The sequence below is a fragment of the Lissotriton helveticus genome, chromosome 1_1 (genome assembly GCF_964261635.1).
Source record: "Lissotriton helveticus chromosome 1_1, aLisHel1.1, whole genome shotgun sequence".
In the NCBI taxonomy this organism is placed as follows: domain Eukaryota; kingdom Metazoa; phylum Chordata; class Amphibia; order Caudata; family Salamandridae; genus Lissotriton; species Lissotriton helveticus.
This window is the reverse complement of record NC_136057.1, coordinates 609,517,275-609,537,938: the sequence shown is the minus strand read 5'-3', so window position 1 is coordinate 609,537,938 and position 20,664 is coordinate 609,517,275. Positions and strand designations below refer to the sequence as shown.

Genomic DNA, 20,664 nt, shown 5'->3' with positions numbered 1-20,664 from the left:
CGACCAGCCCCAGCACCGAAGTTCAGCCTCCCAGCATCTCCACGATCTGCGTGGGGCCCTTCTGCTTCCGACTGCTCACCGCGTTGTTTGGCTACTAGCCCGCTGGCTTGTGGCCTTCTTAACGATGCCCGACGACATCACTGCTGCTGGTCTGGTTGCCCCAGACTGGCCCTTGCTCCCTTCCAAGAGAGGAGCACCCCGGACCCTCCTGGTCCACTCCAGACGCCATTTTAGGTCCACCGCGTGGGCTTGAATTTGCCAAGACTTGTTGCCCCAATCCTGGGTCCAGCGACGTCGACAGCATCATCCATCGTGGGACAGCTCGTACCTCCATCCTGGTCGCCGACAACGCCTCCTGGTCCGTGAGACTGCAGAGCACAGCGTCGCCCACTCACCTAGTCGAGGTGACTACCATCCGGTGCCCTCCTGGTGCCACCTGACTACTGGCTAGTAGTCACGAACTTGGTCCCCTCTGCTTTCAGGTGTCATCCATCTTCGATCCAGGCTTGGATCACTCGAACAATCTTCACTGGTCGCCTGCCAGCAACTCCTTTCCTTCAGGCTCCTGGTTCGTCAACGAAGAATCCCGACGTCTTTTCAGACCTATGCAGCTGCAGCCCCTGGGCTAGGTAACTTCGGCATTTCGGTGCCCCAGCATAGCCTCACTATCCAAGGGTCCAGATCCACTTTCGTTTTTGACCTACCTAGTCGGGTTCGCCCGAGAACACTAACTTTGTGAATACTAGCTTCCATAGGCTTTTTCCCGCCTTACGCGTGAGAGTTCCCACTCTGCACGTGGTGTCCCTAGGCCTCCTGCTCCTAACCTGAGTGTTCAGTATTGTAGGCCTAGCGTTTCTAAAGCCTCTGAGAATCGTTACTTACCTGCTAGTAATTCGCATTCCACTTTTAGAGTATATGGTTTTTCGTGCCCCTCGGGCATTTGTGTAAATTGTGCGACTTGAAGTATTTTTATACGAGTTTTGTTGTGTGCTTAGCTCCCTGTCTCATAAAGAGCCAGGGTAGTCTTGTTATAAATAAATACACTGTTTAAATCATAACAACTTGTGTGGTGTCCTTTCACTGGGTGTTCAAGGGGTAATGTGATGGTAAAACAGCTGGCTTAACACGCCCTCTAGAGTCTTAGCCTTAGACTGCTCGTATCCATGCTACTAGGATAGCTGGTCTATAAGGTTGACTTACAACCAATCATCAATAAGGGTTGTTTGGACTGATATATAGTGATCACTAGAATAGTGAACACTGCACATCAGGCCAACTTCTCACAGGAGGGTTTTGTGTGTGATGCAGGCCAGTTTGTAAATATATCTCCCTTCCATGGGAAGCCATTTGAGCGAGTTGAGAGCTGGAGTATGTGATCAAATCTCTTTACTCCAGATACAGGTCGAGCGGCCATGTTCAGCACTGCCTTTAGAGGGGCTAGGTGAGCTTTTGGAGTCCCTGTAAAGATGGCGTTCCCGTAGTCGATTTTAGAGAGAACCAGGGATTGAACTACTGTCTTGAGGTCCTCATGGGGCAGAAAAGGTTTCAATTTCTTGAGGTGTTTTAGAGAGAAAAGAGCACTTTTTGTAGAGTTTTTGATGTGAGCCTCTATTGATAGTTTCTTGTCAAGAGTGATGCCTAGAGACTTAACTGAGTCGGGTAGAACGAGGGGGCAGTTTAGGGCAACCAGATTCTTGAGCCACTCTTGGATAGGACGATGGCTCCTTTTCGGAGAGAATAGGATCAGTCCTGTTTTATCTGGGTTGAGCTTTAAGTGGTTGACGTTGAACCAAGTTTGGATCTAGGTTAGAGTGGTATTGAGGTGTTGGATGTCATCTGGGGACTTGATTTTAAAATAGATTTAGGTGTCATCCGAGTAAAGGTGGTAACTCACTCCTGCTTTTTTCAAGATGATTGTGAGGGGCTCCATGAAGAGATTGAAGAGGGACGGGGAGAGGATCGAGCCTTGTGGTACCCCAAGTGTGATCTTTGTTGGCTTCGAGAGACAGGAGTTGATTTTAATTTGTTGCGAGCAATGCTGGAGGAAAGAGGTGAACCATTTTAGAACAGTGCCATTTATGCCGGAGCGCTTCGACAAGGTCTTCAGAAAAGCTGGATGATTAACCATGTCGAATGCCGCAGATAGGTCAATAAGGATGAGTAGGCAGGCATCACCATCATCTAAGGCTTTGCGAATGTCGTCCGAGACGTTGAGTATGGCAGTTTCAGTGCTACAACCTTTCCTGAAACCAGATTGTAAGGTGTTGAGGAGGTTGAACTCATCAATGTGTTCATTGAGTTGGTGGAGAACACATGCCTCCAATGTTTTTGCCAGGAAGGGGAGGTTTGAGATAGGTCTGAGGTTGTTAAGATCCTTAGGGTCGGCTCCTGGTTTCTTGAGAATGGGTGTGATTTGTCCTAGTTGAAGGGAGTCTGGGAAACAGCCTGAGGTGAGAGAGGTGTTGATGATATTTGTCCAGAAAGGGGAAATGGTGTGATTGAGTTCTTTTAAGATTGTGGAAGGGAGGGGGTCCATGTTGTGGGAGGAAGGTTTAAGCTGAGAAATTATCTTGAAGACCTCGTTTTCCGCCATTAGCTCAAAGTCGGACCAGTGCGCATTGTTTTTTAGCTGGAGGCCGGTCAGTTTGTCTAGATACAGCACTCTTTCTGCGTGGTCAGGGGAAGTAGAAGGAGGGCAGGTTATGAGGGAAGGAGTGTTTGCGGTTTGAATGAAGGATTGATTTTAGAGACTTTATTAGTGAAGAAGGAGGCAATTTCTTCACATCGCTCATTGTGGCTTCGATATCTTGAATGGGGGTGCTGTTAGTTTGGCTTTTGACAATGCTGAAGAGTTCTCTCGGTCTGTTTTTAGCCAGATCTAGTTGGCTGCGGAAAAAGGACACCTTTTTACTGAAAATGTGTTTTTTGTATGCCAGCGGAGCAGATCTAAGTTGTGTTAGGTGTTAGGTCGAGGGGTTAAGCCTCCAAGCCCTTTCCGTTTGTCTGAGTTGACGCCGTTCGTCGTTCAGCTCCACGTTAAACCAGGGTTTCTTTTTGTTTTGCCTCTGTTGTTTGAGTGGAGCTACTTGGTCTAAAACCTCTGTCATTTTAGAGTTGAAGTATTTAGTGAGGTCATCAGCGGTCCATGATGAGGGATGGAGTTGAAGATGGGGATGAATCATGGAATCAAGTTTTGATAAAGGGACTTTTTTGAAGTTTCTGGTCAAGAGTTTAGGTTTGACGTCACGAATAGTTTGGTGGCTGACCGGTGTGTCAATCCTGAACAGAATGAGGTGGTGGTCGGACCAGTCAAGGGGAGGAATCGCTCTCAGAGAGACCAGTTCGTTGTTGGTAATGATCGCATCTAGTGTTGCACCTTTGGTGTGAGTTGGCTTATTGCAGAGTTGTTTGAGGTTATGAATTTCCAGAAGGTTGGATAGGTTCAGGACAGTGGAGTCTTTTGGGTCATTCCAGGGGACATTGAGGTCACCCAGGAACACGTCTTTGGTATCTGTCAAGGAGAACCGTGTTACTACGTCTGTTAGTTCTTCGGGAAAAAGAGTACGTTCTCCAGGTGGATGGTAGATGGTGTGGAATTTGATGGATGAGGTGCCCTTAGTGGCGAGTTCGACACCCAAGTATTCAAACGATAGGTATTCTGCAGGTTTGAGATTGGTAATCTGTATTCCAGCTTTGTGAATGATGGCTAGCCCACTGCCCCCCCGTTTTGATCGGCCTGTCTGATAGGAAATATCTATGGAGGGTGAAACAGTTTTAACAATTTGGGTTGTAAGCAACATAGCAACATTTCCCAACAGCTTAATCACAAGGAGAAAGATTGCAGGTTTTTTTCCCCTTATCTCACCAGTTATGAAATCACCTAATAATAATATGAACAAATCCCTAAATCGCCACAATGGGCAACATAAGCTGTCTTGTGCTGTGTTTGGGATGACCTACTTCATTAAAAGAGGCACTTTCTTCAAAATCAAAGATCTAAAATGTAGTACTGTTAAGGATGTTAATGTCGGGGTTTCAAAGGGGTCATAAATGGTAGGAGTAAAAAGACTAGAAATAAATCCAAAAATTGAAACATCTTTAGGATGACAAAAAAATTATAAAACATATTAAGTTTTTGCAAAATATTAAAACAGCCCAATAGTATTTAAATGTACTTCAATTTTGGTTAGCCAAAACTTAGCTCAAGGGTGAATGACGCATATAATTCTGGTTTTCACAGCATAAACAATATGGTTAGACATCAGTCTATAGTAGTGGTAACTAATTGTCATACTATTCATGAAATGACAACTGTATTACTTTCCAGGTTGCATAGATATAAGACCACTGGATTAAAAATAGATTCACTGTCAGTTTAGAGGCATAGAGTCGTGGCAGCATTGCAATGTCTTGTATTATATTCCTTAAAAAGTGGGCGGAGATATAGTCTCCTTACTAGCAGAGTAAAAGTGCATTCCAAAATAATGTGCAGGATTGATTTATTACCACCTTGTGTGCAGATACAGGAGGTGCCATTAATCCTTGTTCGACCAGTTCCCAGCGAAGGACCTAAACTTTATAAATAAAGCACTACGTTTTTGAGAAAGGTTGGTCCAGGCATTTCTCGGAACAAGGGGTCGGTTTAATTTCCTGGCACAATGTAAACAGATTATCTCGCTGCATGTTTGACCTCCATAACAATTTCTTTAATTATTTCCAAGGTTGAAGTAAGCATAGTCTATGGATTAGTTCACATCTTGTGATATTCCATGCTGGTCAAGGACCTTGCAATATGGCTTAGGTGTGGTACATTTTATGAATTACTGCTTTTCCAGAGTTTAAGAAAAGACTTAAGGTAGATTGTAAGGTGTGGGTTGCTCCATATACGATGCTAGTGCAAGAGTGGTAAAGCACAACAAAACCTTCAATGTTGTTCATACTCCATTTATTTCTTAAAGCTGCATTTCGGGTCCTGGGCCAAGCTGAAGACAATAAAATGATTTAAAAAAAATAATAATTTTAGTAGATGCATCCTAAGAGCGCTCTGCCCCATATATGCCTGCTTCCTGTGCTTTGGCTCCATAGTCCAGCAAAGCTGGTTTTGTCACTCTTAATCCAAATATGCGGCTAAAAAGCAAAACAGCATTTTACCTGTTGGGGCAGCCTCACTTTGCTCTTGATGTGCTGCTTGGCACAAGTTAGTTTTGCGCGAAGTCTTATTTTCAAAACATAAAAATCAACCTGATCATAAGGCTGTAAGCTTTAAATATATTACTCCAGCTATGCCATGAATAAACCAACATGTTTATTTGTCTAACTGATATATATTGTGAGGTTCTTCTGTTTGCAATAGTTTTCAAAACTCTTGAGTAACATATGCACAGAGATCTCTGTGCATGCCAATAGTGCGGTGTCATCAGCAAATAATAAAATCGCGTTTTTGCCCCCAACCCTTCCAAATAATTGGGCATCTAGAATTAGCACTAGTAAGCGCTTCACAACATTTTTAATAAATAAGTAAAATAATAAAGGTGCTAGGACACATCCGTGCTTCATACATGCTTTTATGGTAAAGGTTGATGTAGGCTCGCCATTTGTGCCAAACCTTACTGCATGTACGGTGATGGAGTTGTTTCACTGCGTTCAGCTTTGTACTAATGCCAAGATTTTACAGGATCTACCAGTACTTAATTAGCAAACAAACTTAAGTGCCAGGGCTCTGATCAGGAGGCCACTGCACCACATATTGCCCCTGCCATGCTGCCAACGAAGGTAACAACACAACTGTTAACCATCACACTCCTACAAGTGTGACAATTCAGAACATTTCCGGAGCCCAAAGCTATAAGCATGGCTTGGGGGGCGGGTAATAGACATTTTGAAAGAATATTGAATTAATAATTAACTGTGGTTGTGGTCATCTCTAAATTAGCCAGACAGCGCCATCTTGTGGCAGACTGCCATAAGCTACAGTGTTGACAATTAAGTGCCGGTGCAAAGCACTGGCACCATCGGCTCAAATTAAGCACTGAACTCTGCCAAATGGCTGGTCTATCCACAGAATTGAAAGCTGTTTTAAGATCGATAAATATAAAGAGTGCTGAATTTTTTTATAAACATACTTTAGGCCTACAATGTACAATCTAGACGCTTGATTAATAGTGCCTTGTGACTTAAGATAACCAGCTTAAATGGTAACAGAATCTTGCAATAATCGACTCACGAATCTAACTTGGCATACATTTTACCAGCGGCATCAATAGTGAGATAAGGCGGTAGTTAGCTAGATCATTTTGTGGAGCTTTTTTGTGCAGCAGTAAGATGACAGCAGCTCTCAAACATGCAGGAACCTCCCCAAACTCCGAAATTCAATTACGCAGCATGGTTAATATGGGCACCCACACTGCCAAATTATTGTGCTTAGTGTCGGTTAGAATTCTATCCGGCCCGGAGCTTTCATTGGCTTCTGGCTTAAAATTACAACTCCAATGCACGATATCTGATTTTTCCAGAACTGTTGTAGAAGAATTAATAGAATCTATCACTTCACTGAGGCTTGGGGCACATGCATTCTGTTCACTTTGGTGGACTTAAAATGCTCTACCCAAGAATGCATTACGAGGGTTTTAACAGTGCCTTCTCAGCCTCATCTAATTAAGCTCAAAAAGCGCTGTGCGTTCTTGTCTTGTATTACCAGCTTGAGTACTACCTATGTTTTGACGTAAAAAGTGTCTTTTTAAAATATCTAATTAACTGTTTAGATTCTTTCCTTGATGTCATAAGGAGTTGCTCACCCATTGCAAAATCCCTTCTATGATGCAGAGCAATGCCTAGCGATTTCTTTTGTTTGAGGCATTCACAATCAAGCCACTGAATGTCAGTGTTTCACATGTTGCATTAAAACCCAACGCGGAGTGTTTACTATTTTGGGAACATTTTGGAGTTAATTTAAGTAGATTTTCCAACTCGGAAATGGTAACGGGATGAACCTACTAGGTTTTAGCAGTTCTTTATATTCTCATTTTCATGTTTTGTATGATCGGCAATTGGCCAACCTAACAGGGTGCCAGCCGGCTTGCCACAGAAATGATTTCCTGCTCAGCAATGATATTAGCCAACTCAAGGATCCCAATAGTTCCAGGTCTTGCTCAAACTGGATTTTCAGGTCACTGTTCAAGGATCTTGATCGCTCTCAACTCTCCATGCAAAATTCAGATCGACAACATGCCAGGACTCCATATCCATAAACATATAAACAATCAAGTTTTGTTATTTACCAGTTCTAAAAGTGAATTGTGTTGGACAACCTGAAACATTGTCCATTAAAAGACAACATCTCAGTTCTGAGCAATAGTTCAGAAAGAAGACCACAACTTTGATGGTTCTGCACATCTCTAGTTCCACCATCACCTTATCGGATCCAGTACTGAAGTCTCCACAGACAATAATAGTGTGGGATCTACTATTTTTTCCTTTGGACAAATCCTGAAGGCAGGGACATTTGTTACGTGCACTCGAAATACATTTCTCTAGTTCTTTGATGCAGCAAAGTAATTTTTCAGATCGCCTGGAGAAAGGTAAATATTACAAACTGTATGCACAAAATATCAACAATCTGCTGGTCATTTGTGATTCTTACGTACTGAATACAATTTACAATTTCACGTTTTGCCAATTTAGCTGGTCAGTTGTTGGTTGAGACCCAAATTGAAAGGCCACTCTTTGGCCTACCTCTCCCTTCTTTCAATGCTAAATGTTGCATATACGTCAAGCTCTGGATCCTCCAGGGGTCAGGTTTCCTGAAAGCTGCAAATACTGTAGGATTTAACAAATGAAACCCAGTCATTGTCTTCTAGTTTTGGACTCAGCCCGCTATATTATAACTCTGCATTTGTGCAAACCAGCTCTCTTTCAGAGTGGGTTTTAATTCCAATGCTCAGAACTGCTAGAGCCCAAGTTAAAATCACGTGGAGTGGTTGCCAGTGGCCATGGGCAAATGGGTACGCTGCTCATAGATTGGTGAAAAGTTGGGCTATACAGGTTCATGCTTCATGGATTATGCATTGATTATGGCTCAACTGCATGGACAGTGGAAGCAGCTACTAAATCGTTTTTGGGGAGCAGTGGGCATAGGATACATGCATCTAACATTTGCTGCTAGGTTAAAGCTCTACTGGCATGAGAGTCATGTTTGCAAGATTAAGTGTGCGCTGTGGGTAGGTTTCCCATTTGCCTTCCTATGTGGCTGAGCTATGTATGACCAGCTGGGAGTGGGATAGAAGATAAGTATTCCGTAGAAAGAATAGTATAATCTAAATCATCTGTTTGAGGAGTGCCTAGCTGCCAATGTGCCCGATATAACGGACATGCCAAATGGGTAGATGGGGATGTTTTCAGTTTAAGAATGTATTTGTATGGATGGAACAAAGAGGGGGGGAGTGACCCTTACTCTAACAAGAGGCCTCTTCCCAGATAGGTGTCAGTGGGACTTATTTCCACGGAAAGAAAGTCAATTTCATATCCTGAGCAGGACTACAGGTCACACACACATAGAATGTGCTCCCAATATAAAGGCTGTTGGCATAAGATGGATTCTGCGGATGTTGTGAGATATGAACAATTCAGTTCATGAACTGAAAAAATACTAGGTTGAGTTGCTTCATTATATCATAGAGACAATTACTTTAGGACTATGCAGTTGATCGACTGCACAGCACACATCCATTCTTAGTACTGTAATCCAACTCTGTTTAGGGCAACACATGTTGGGCCACTCCATGTCCCATCCTGAGGCAACAGGGAGCTACACTGCCATGATCTATGTCCTTCGTTCCACTTGGGGACAGAAAAGTATCATGGGTGTAACTTAAAAGGAAGACCACTCTATTACTGTGAAACAAAGTAAAGCTAGATTCTTGAATCTTCAAAATCAAAATCTTCAAAATCCGAATGTACAAATCAGAATGTACAGCTTGACATTCTACAAACCTGCTCTTTTTCCAGCATATCTGACTTTCGCAAAATTTTCATCGCATAAATATGACCAGTGTCTTTCTTCTGGACAAGACGCACCTAAAATGAAAGGAGATGACAAAACAAATGCTAAATGCGGAACTGATGCAGTCGTTTGCTTCTCTGTTCTCATCGCCACGCTCCCTCAATATACATGATCTTAAATTAAAAGTAAACACGTTACAAATGCCCCAACTTACAGAAAGGAGTTAAAGGAAAAGAATGTCAAATTTAAACTGGTGGTTTTAAAATTTATAAAAGGAATGTATTGGCTGACCTCACTTGAATGAAAAGAGTATGCTGAAAATGGACTGATTGGAATAATAAGTTCAACAGTACATAAAAGAAACAAAGCAATAAGGACAAATACTTCAGGCACCAACCTCTCCAAACGCTCCTCTTCCAATGACCTTTAAAGATTCAAAGTCTTCCAGTCCAAGACGTGTTCTCTTGAGCCGTAAAAACTCGGTTTCTTTTCGGGCATGTTGCGACCTCCGAAGCTTTTTCTGGAGAAAACATGGTTTTATTGCTGGATTTTTAGTTGACCTTTGCAAGCTCACTTCACTGAAACATCTAAGTGTAAATAACATGTATAGTGCTACTTCTTCAAAATATTTGGAAAAACTAAAAAAACCTAGCATAAACAGCACTGCAATGGTAAAATAAATGACAGTCATCCTGATTTTTTTTATTTTAACACTAATCAATATATTCTACAAATGCAAATAAATGGATGCGACATGTCACCTATGAAAAAAACTATTCTGAATAATCAGTCAGACATGAACTTAATAAAATTCTCCAAAACCATGTATTTTCTCAAATTAGAAGTGTTATATGTTGCTCTTCTCTGCTATACAGACATTACCCTTAGCAAAACAAAACAAATTCAGGCCAAGCGGGTCAGGTTTTTTTTTGGGGGGGGAGCTCTTTTGCTCCTACTACGTTGAACTAGAAATCTCTGCGAATGAATCAAAGATGTTAAGGGCCATTTCGACAAAATATTTAAGCCCAAGGGCAAAAAACCTCACTGTAAGACCTGCACACTGTCCAAGGGTCCGTTATTTCTATTTTTTGAGGTCGGGAGGACAAGATTTTTTTCTTTTAATTGTTGCACTGCCAGCAGTCAACCAACGTAAGTGAACCTCTGGGTCGGCCTCCTTTCGGTAGCATAAAATAATGCAGACATGTTCCCCCTATACAAAACAGTGGAGGTGAGGCTGGTAAAACATGAATTAATGGCCATAGAGGCAGTAATCTCAAGTACGCTTGATGATGCTTTTGCCTTGTAAAAGATGGGACAAAAGCACTAGGACAACAAAAGTTTTAGTGAAACTGCCAATTGAATTTCAGTACAGTAGCTATGCACTGTACTCGAACAAGTAATCATCCCAACACAAATACAGATAGGAGAAGATTCAGTCAGTCCTTAACCACATCCAGTTGAGGAGCTCAAACAGACTAGAGACTAGATCCCATTGAAAGTAAAAATGTGTCCAAACATCAGTCCACAAAGCAAACGTGACAGCACATTTGTGCGTCCAGGTGTGAGAAGTATTGGACTCAAGTTGAAGATCTTTGCCATGCTGATAAAAATGTCACTTCCTTTTTCTATCAGGCACATCCGCGATTGTGGCACTAACAGTTATGAATCAATGCGCGCAACTCAGCCACCCCAATGTTGCTGAAGCTTTCTTGTGTTTGACTCGGCAGCCCTGCTCATACACATGCATCCAGTGCTAGCATCTGATCGTTCAAAACTCTTGCATAAAAATAAAGACGTGGCTGAACCTGAATAACTAAATTACACTGTAAACGTACAAGCTGCATGCAGCCTCCACAAAAGCCCTCGGAGACGGATGCGTTAACTCGGACTATGAAAGAATCCAAGATCGCCTAGGTGTGACCACTGTTCAGGATTAATCTACTTAAAAGCCTTTCCCAATATTTGCCATATATATCTTAATCATCGGAGTTGATCAGTAAGCTCCTCAAGGGATCTAGATCAACTAAACTGACAGACAATAGTAGTTATTCGGAAAGGGCAATTGAGTAAACATTATTGACTCCAACTAATAAAAAAATGTATACATACAACAGTAGGATTTATGCATATCGCGCTAGCATGAAGTACCCCAACGTTGCTAAACCGGGATTTCGGCATTCTTTGTTATTACTGTGAAATACAATCACCAACGTCAGCCAAGTCGGAGGCATACCAGGATCAACAACCATATCACAACCTTCTTCTGTACATTGTGTAAAAATGTGCTTTACATCAATATACTTTGCTTTTTAATATCACTACTAACAAGGGACCACTTAACTACTTCCTCAACATAATACCCAAGCCTTTCATCCGACAGTAGCTCCCCTCTTTTCTTATCAATGTGCTGAAGAATTTGCGACCTACAACCAACTGTACCACTGTAATTAGACTGCAGCCATTTTATACACAAGTGGGCTGCATATGCACTGAAACCAGCATTAAAAAGCATGCCCGCTGTTTCTGCATCGGCTCTAAGGCCTTCACGACCTTAAGCGAGCGAACCCAAGACCCGGGCACGATCAATGCCGCTCTACTGTCGACCTCAAAGGGATGAAGGCATTAAACATCAGACTGAAGGCAACATGCAGGTCTCAGGAATGCACACAATTCACGGAGCTAATTTACAGACTAAGAGTCACTGGCAATGTCTCCCTCCACGCCTCATACATGCGGTTCAACATACGGGTTTATGCATGTCCCGAAAGTTCACCACAGACACGTTAGATCCGCTATTTGGCTCTTAACAATTTCACTTAATACTTGTCATAATATGTTACATCTATTGTTTTTTTTAAAAAAAATCTTTTTTTATTAGCAGGTTAAGTAAGAGCAAATATTGGTTTGTTACGCTGCATATTTCTCATGCAAAAAGGCATGAAAATGCAGAACGTACTTTGTACCAAGTTACTGATTTGTACATCAGACTTACGTTATCGGAAATAAGAAACTACAGCAGCCTACATCGTTTGAACTGAGACGCCGTATGTAGCAAAATATAACGTAACCTTTCACACAGGAAAATAAACTTCTGCTTAATATACCAACGTATCCACTAGATGGCAGTGTAGATTAAAACTGAAATATATATTCACTGGATTTTGTAACTAGCCCCCATAGGAAAGTTTGTTTAACAGTACTGCAAAAAACGGTAAACAAATTCTCACAACGCTGCTTTATGTGATTTGGTACAAGTCTGTTAAGTAATTTCAGGAACTAGTGTTAAAATCTCGACGAGCATGCGCGCGTGTGCATCATTCATGGGGTACATTCCCGAGTTCGGAACATTTTGATTTTCAATCAGATTTGAATAGGTCAAGACGTGATTGACTGGAAAGTGGATGAATTTTATACCCCACCACCTTGAAAATTTGAACTAACCTTGGTGAAAAAAACCACCACAAAGGGGGGAGCACTGTGACAGGTGTCGACCCATGAGGAATGCTGAGAGCACTCACTCAGAGCCATCAGCGTTACAAAAGGCAGTAATATAGAAATAGATACATTTGCCACAGGGGCATGGGTAAATGGTAGGTAAATGCAGTATATCAGAAAAAAACACTGTTAGAAAGGTTATTGTTCAGCAAACAAAACTGGCAAACTCCCGAAATACTAGTTATTGTATGCAACAGCATACACCAAATTACACCTCAAACATGGTTTGCTTTTGGTCGTCGCCAAATGTAACAAGTCCATGTAGTCGAGGTGTAGCATTAAGATGAATGCTTTATTGATACAATTTTTAGCTGTAGGTAAGTATCAAGCATTAAGTAGTACAGGGTAAAGAACAACAGGGCGAGCCCCACCAGGAGCAGCTTCCTTGCTGCTCAGCCCATCCTCTCAACTGACACTCCACACTAGGACATTCCAACATTTATTACCTCACACTGGCTGAGCAGAAAGGCAGAGAACCAGGAAAGGTGCATTACACTAAAGACCAGCATACTACCCTTACGTGGAGAAAAAACTACAAAAAAAGTGTGCTGCATACCATAACAAGTGAATTTCAGGAGATTTTTGGTTTCCAGTTGGTTTAATGTTAAACATCCTTTAGTAGTTTACTCAACATTTAGATTATATATATATTTACATTATATATATATACACACATATATATATATATATATATATATATACACACATATATATATATATATATATATATATATATATATATATATATACACACACACACACACACATATATATACACACACATATATATATATATATATACACACACATATCTATATATATACACACACACATATATATATACACACACACACACATATATGTAGCACATAGTCAGATTAATGACTTTGATTTGAGAAACAACGTCAACTTGACGGAAAACTATTCTTTTGATTGACTCTGCCAAGCCAAAAGAAAACTCATCTACGCAAAACCCCATCCTACTAAGGAATCAATTGGTTTTTAACTATAGACATTGGACACTGCACCTACAAAGGTAATAACGAACTTTTCACCATTATGGACTACTTGTCCCAGCATTCTATCAGGCCTAGGTAGGCCACACCCACTAATGGTTTTTCACTGAATAAAGGATTCAAAATGGTGAAGTTTGCAGTGTATCCTTGTCAGCCCAAGAAGAAGGGGCGGAATGCCTCGAAACGCGTCGGCTTCAGTTGAACTGCTGGGGAATGACAGGCGAGTTGCAGCGAGGCTTTCACTAAAGAAAATGTTGTTGTGTGCCCTCCCGATGCTTCAGGGCACTTTGTGAGACATATATATATATATATATGATAGAAATATAGATACCCTTTCAGAGGGACCACAGGGCATGCACAGGCTACTGGTCTCAACCATGGTGGTCAATTCCTTTTACTCCTCCCCATGAGGTCGAGGGTCTGGTAGTTGTCAGGCAAATCCCTACCCCACCCTCTACCTTGTAACATGTCCAGGGTTATTCCCAATTCATCGGGGGCCGCATCCAGTGAATGCATATTAGTAGTTTTTTTATGGGGCCACAGCAACGTTAGCAGCGAGTCCCCTGGGGCCCCACAGACACAATTCTGGTCCTACCAGCTCCAGTGGTATGGATGTTTTCAGAAGTACAGCGAAATTCCCTCTCCATGGGCGCTCTTGAATCCAGATCCTGTTCTGCAAACACACAGTTGCAGTTCACGCGGCAGCACAGCGCAAGTGCAGGTTTTCTCCTCTAAGCAGCACTATGGGCTTGCTCAGTGATTGGTGCTGTTCCCACTCGGACAACATGAGGTAAGTCACTCTTTCCCCCACAGGGGGGATTCTCCGGCTTCTGACTAGAGCTCTAGAAGAGGGTGCAATGTCTTCGCTGGCGGCCTTGCAATCCTCCGAGAATCAGTTGTATGCAGCTGTCGGGTTTGTCACGTCTGTTAGAGCAGTATTTCTCTCGTCTGGGCCACGGCTCGAACACGGGGCCCCAGTAGTACTGGCGGCCCCTCCTGGCATATGGGCTTGCCCCGTTATTCAAAAATAACTATTGATGGACAGAATGCAGAACAATGTCATACATTCACCCCAGTACAGAGATCTGGGCCTAAATCCATCGTTTTTTTGCTCACCGTGCCAATCCAGTTTGGACCGAGCCATATGCAAATCAGTCTTGATCCTGCGCCCAATGGGAACAGTCCAGCCCGAACTGCCAGGCCAGGTCCTCCCTGGACTGGAAACAAGCATCCTAGGACCGGTTTCTACCCTGTTACTCACAATCAAGCGCACACTCTTCCGGTGTGATCACCCTCGCCCAGCAGCCTGTCCTGGCATAAGGGATCCCCGATCTTGGCGGACACAAATTTCACACTCCTGGCCCAAATACGTTCAAATACGTTCTGGCATACGGTGTCACCGCAGCGATGGTATGACACTTCCCTCATGGTGCTTCTCACAGGACTGAGATCACGACGGCCCTCACATGGCATACAGGGGTCACTGAACTGTTGCTGCACACAGGAAAAGACCCGATCGGTGAGCAGCTGTTCTCACACCTCGCTCAGGGAATCCTCTCTGTAGGGCTCCCCACTGAACCTCACTCCCTCCCAACACTCTAGTTTTCCTCACAGGGCACCCTGGTCTTGGCATGCAGGGAGGTGCTCCAGGGCATGTGATCTTTGTTTTCCCTAGGTGATGTCCCCTTCGTCAGCGGGAAGACTAGCAGGCCTTAACCCCTGGTCCAGGTCACAGGCAGACATCTTGCAGACTTTCCCCTCCTCACATAGCCCTTCTGGCTGCTTCGCACATTTCCAATTTTAGGGTCTGCCCTCCCCTTCTTAAGATCCCATTTCCAGACAGAAAATATGATTAAGATCCGAGTCTTCAAAGCTTTATCTTTGGTGGATCTGCTTCTTTTGAAGTATACATTTCTACACCTCCTCTTCCCTCCTGAATTGATAGCAGGCAAGACTCCAAAGCTGATTGACCACAATACAATTCATGGAAGTGACCAGAGTTCACACATGTCAACCACAGGATACATGCATCAAAAGCTTCCAGGCTTTATGATTCGGTTATCAGCCCCATCTCATTCGTAAGATATGTCCAGGCCTCTTTCTTGAAAACTATCACTGAATCAAAGAGTATCTTTTTTTAAGTGTAAAGAGGAAGTTTCTCTTCCTCCTTTCCCCTCTAGTGTGTGTTCCACCCAGCTCAGAGGAATGCAGCAATACACTAGCCTATCTGCGGAGGGAATGGGGGGATTCCTCTATGCCTCATGGGTTTTCTAGGCAGGCTGGCGCTTCCCACAATGAAACACAGGGTCCCCAATATAATGTACTATTGCAGGCACACTTACACAGTGTACATTCACAGAACACTTACTGTCCAGTACTCTTCCCTCTATGCACTGTGCCACTATATTCACATGTCTATTCAGCACATACATTCAGTCTGAGCACACTGCTCAGTACTCTATCCTTTCTGCATTGTACCAGAACGTGCTATTTACAAACATACACTCTGCCAGCACACACACTCACCACGTGCGTCCTGCACAACACTTCACCCTTCATGTATTGTACTTCACACAAGCACACATACATTCAGCACGTTTCCATTGCACACACACTGCAGAGCACTACCTATATCATGTAATGCATTCTTCGTAGGCATACACACACTCAGCACATACAGTAATGCCACATGTACTACACAGTACTGATCGATGCCTGTACTGTACCCTTGTCAGACACACATGCTTTTACGGCAGAGCGACTACTCCTGCGCAACACTCCACTTCTACCTGATGTAGGGCAAGAGTGAGATACACATAGCAGGTACAATTTTAAAAAGGAGAATAAGAGTAAGCCAGTAGGCCTCACTCCAGTGTCACAGGGATCTGTTCACCCCTAATGATCACTACACAGTATACTGCCACCACTGCACTTGTACTGCTTAACTTTTGGTGAAAGGGATAACCTTCCATCACTATGAGGGTAGCGCTTTATGCGCCCCTCCCGCTCCAACAAGACCTCAATCTGTGAGACAGGCCTAGGTCATTGCGCTGACTCATTTTCGCCTATGACAAAAAACAAAAATACACATTGGGGATTGAGACAATGGTACAGTTGGGAAATCAGGAGTGTATATATATATGTATATATATATACATACACACACATATATACATATATATATATATATATTGTCGAGTGAACAAGCGGCGTTCGCGCTGCGAAAAGTTTCAAAACGTGAGAAGGAGGCTTGGTAGACAGTCCCTCACCCCCTAGGTATTGTCAGGGGGTCCATTAAGGACCCCCCAAGGCCCAAAAAAAATCTTTTTTTTTCTAAAAAGTTGCGAGGTGCGCGCACCCGGTCGCGCACCTCGATTTACAAGACTGTTAAAAACTATAGCGGAGATCGTGGAAAGGGGGCAGGGTGGAGACTCCCTGACCCCCTAGGTTTTCTCAGGGGGTCCATTAAGGACCCCCAAAGCCAAAAATAATTTTTTTTTGTTTTCTCCTCGCAAAAAAGTTGCGAGGTGCACGCACGGTGCGCGCACGGCGACAAAAAAAGATTAAAAAAATGGAGTTAAATTACAAGTTTGAGTGTTTAGATGTTACTTTACAGTCTTTCTTTCATTATCAATACTGTTTTTTCAGCCTCACTCACCTTGTCTAACTACCTTTTTCTCTCTCTGTCCTTTACTTGTCTTTCCTATCTTCTACTATCACTACGTTTATCTTGCTTTTTTCCATTACTCTTTTCCCCTCACTCTTTTATCCCTTCCCTCACTATCACTGCCCTTTACTGAATCTCACTCGTCTTCTCCCACTTCATATTCTCTTCTCTGTGCATCACTCCCATTCCTTTTCTTCTTCTCCAATTTCTTCAGTACCCGTCATTTTCTTTTCCTCACTTCATCTGTCAATCTTGCTCCCTAATTTATTTTTCTCATTCCCTTGTGCTACCTCCTTTTCATTTACTCTCACTCATATTTTGAATATTTTTTTCTCCTTCTTTTATTGTGTGTAAGTCAGTGTAACTTCTTTTCCTGTCTGTATCTCACCCTTTTTCTCTTTTCCTCTCTCTTTCCATTACTCTCCCTCACACTCTTTCACTCATTTAATTCCTCAGGGGCAAATTTAGAAGCCCATTGCTCCTCTTTTATACAGCCTGTGCATCACTTTTCTTACGCAGTGGCAGTGCAAAAGAAGTGCCATAGTGCAGGGAGATGCATCACGTTGTAAAACCCTGCACCACATGAAACCAGTCTCAGGTTTCATGTGGACATTTCCACGCAGGAGTAGGCGTTCCGTCACAAGAACTCCTTTGAAAAGTGATTCAGTAAAATCTACAAGATTTCACTGAGTCACTTCAACACTGATGTGTCAAATCATTGCATCTGTTGAAGCAGGTGTAAAGGTTGACATAGCACGTAACAGATAGAGGAAGTTGGAAAAGTGCTGGAGTTGCGTCCTGCATGGAACAGAATTTCAATACTGTGCAAACTTTCAGCCCTAGATGTGATGTACATTATGAGTGGTGCAAGGATTAATTTGTGTATCGCATCTTTCCTGGCGCATCTCTACTATTTTGCAGAGATGTGTTGGGTTACATAAATCTGTCCCTCTGTTCCATTCCCTTTCTATGCTTTCCTAAGTCCCTTCATTCTCTTATTCAATTTTTTTAATCACTAATTTCCCAATTCTCACTTTCACTTACCTCCCTTTTATCATCCTCAAATCCCCTTCCTTCATCATCTTTCCATTTCCTTTACCTTCACTCCCCTAACCCTACTCTATGTATCTCTCTTTGTCCCTTACTGTCCGTCCATATATTCATCCTCACTCCCCTTCTGTGAGTCCTGCACCTTTACTTTCTTTTCCATACTGTTCTTCCCATAATTTTTAATTTCCCTTAACTCACTACCCTACCTTTAAACATCTTGGGGCAGATTTACAAGCCCTTTACGCCTCTTTTGCGCCGCTGTTGCATCACTTTTGTGACGCAACAGCGGGAGATGCGTCACGTTGTAAAGCCCTGTGCCTTAAGGAGGCGTTATGGTGCAGGGGGGGGACGTTCCTGCGCAGGAACGCCTGCTAAAAGTGGCTAAGTGAAATCTACAAGATTTCACTCAATCACTTTTAGGCCAATGCTATGTCAAAACCCTGCGCCTGATTGAAGCAGGTGTAAGGCTTGACGCAGCATTAGTTGAATGGGCCCCCCAGGAGCATTGCTGGAGCTGCATCGCGCATGCGACGCAACTCTAGCAATGCGACACCTTTACAGCACAGATGCGTCACGCATCTGTGCCGTTTTTGCCCCATGGTGTGCCACATTATAAATGTGGTAACTGCAAACACAACAATGATGGACAGAATGTGGATCAATGTCACACATTCACCCCAGTCCAAAGATCTGGGCCCAAATCCATCGTTTTTCCACTCCACACCACCCTGGGTTAGACAATGGCGATATGCAAATCAGCGCTGACCCTGTGCCCCATGGGAACAGTCCAGTCCGAACTACAAAAGCCATGTCCTTCCCAGAATGGAAACAAGCATCCGAGGACCGGCCCGGTTTCGAGGTAACACCTCTCTTCAGCCCGGCTAGCTTGATTCCAGTGGTGTGGAGTAACTGGGACTCACGTCTGAGCATCCCCAGTACACTTAGAGCGGTAACTGCAAACACAACAATGATGGACAGAATGTGGATCAATGTCACACATTCACCCCAGTCCAAAGATCTGGGCCCAAATCCATCGTTTTTCCACTCCACACCACCCTGGGTTAGACAATGGCGATATGCAAATCAGCGCTGACCCTGTGCCCCATGGGAACAGTCCAGTCTGAACTACAAAAGCCATGTCCTTCCCAGAACGGAAACAAGCATCCGAGGACCGGCCCGGTTTCGAGGTAACACCTCTCTTCAGCCCGGCTAGCTTGATTCCAGTGGTGTGGAGTAACTGGGACTCACGTCTGAGCATCCCCAGTACACTTAGAGCGGTAACTGCAAACACAACAATGATGGACAGAATGTGGATCAATGTCACACATTCACCCCAGTTACCTCGAAACCGGGCCGGTCCTCGGATGCTTGTTTCCCTCCAGCATCCCCGGACCTCGCCACCCTGCTCCCGCCTCCCAGCTGCTCCTCCCTCCCACTGGTAAACATAAGGGAAGTCCCGCGAGGTGAAGAGCTGTGACCGTCCTGACCTGGTCAGAACCGGTCGCTCCACTCGCTCCTTGGTGTGCCTTACTTGTGCCCCCGATCTCGGCTGCAATTGTGCCTGGTATCGTATCGATATTGTTTATTAACCTGTATTTGTGCCAGATTGTGCCCCCGATCTCGCCTGATGTTTTGGTGCCATTTGTTGTGCTTCTTAACCCTCCGCGCTCTCTGCCGCTGCTCCCCCGCGGTCCCACCCCCGTTCCCTCCAGCATCCCCGGACCTCGCCACCCCGCTCCTGCCTTCCAGCTGCTCCTCCCTCGCTCCGCCCCCTCCACTCTCCACTTATGACAGAGTGGCAAACGCGCAGCGGGCGTGCCCTATGCACGCCAAAGGCAAGCCCGTCTGCGCCCGTCCGCGCCTGGACCGCGCCCAGTGCTAGACCCCCTGGCTCCCGCAGAGGCCATCCCTCCCGCAAAACATACGACGCCGCAACCTTTTGCTGCATCAGGACCCACACTACAACCGCACACGCCAAACAGAGCTCCAACAACAACCACCTGAAGTGCATCCTGCTCAACACCCGTTCTGTCCACAGACACGCCATGGAACTATGGAACCTACTCGACACCATAACTCTGGACGTCACCTTTCTCACGGAAACCTGGATGAACGCCTCATCAGCGCCCGACATCGCCATAGCCATCCCGGACGGATACAAGATCATCCGAAGGGACCGCATCAACCAAACAGGAGGAGGCATCGCAATCGTCCACAAGAACACCATCCGCATCTCGAGCAGTTCCGACGACACCCTCACAGCCACCGAACACCTTCACTTCCAGATACACACCGACCCCAAGACCACACTGAGAGGCACCCTCATTTACAGACCCCCAGGACCCCGCACACAATTCAGCGAAGACATCACTGACTTTGTCAGCCCACACGCCCTCCCCTCCGTTGACTACATTCTCCTGGGGACCTCAACTTCCACC

At 44.1% G+C, this 20,664-nt stretch overlaps 1 protein-coding gene across 2 annotated transcripts in view; it reads right to left on the bottom strand.

The window, feature by feature from the left end:
• STK38L (serine/threonine kinase 38 like) overlaps window positions 1-20,664 on the bottom strand; it is a 456,714-nt gene that overhangs the window by 144,268 nt on the left and 291,782 nt on the right. For both annotated transcript variants that reach the window (XM_078674124.1, XM_078674123.1), the window contains exons 4-5: window positions 9,396-9,518; window positions 8,989-9,072 (exon numbers count right to left, since the gene is read on the bottom strand). In XM_078674124.1, coding sequence (XP_078530250.1) covers window positions 8,989-9,072; window positions 9,396-9,518 — 207 coding nt within the window. The remainder of the gene's footprint in view (window positions 1-8,988; window positions 9,073-9,395; window positions 9,519-20,664) is intronic.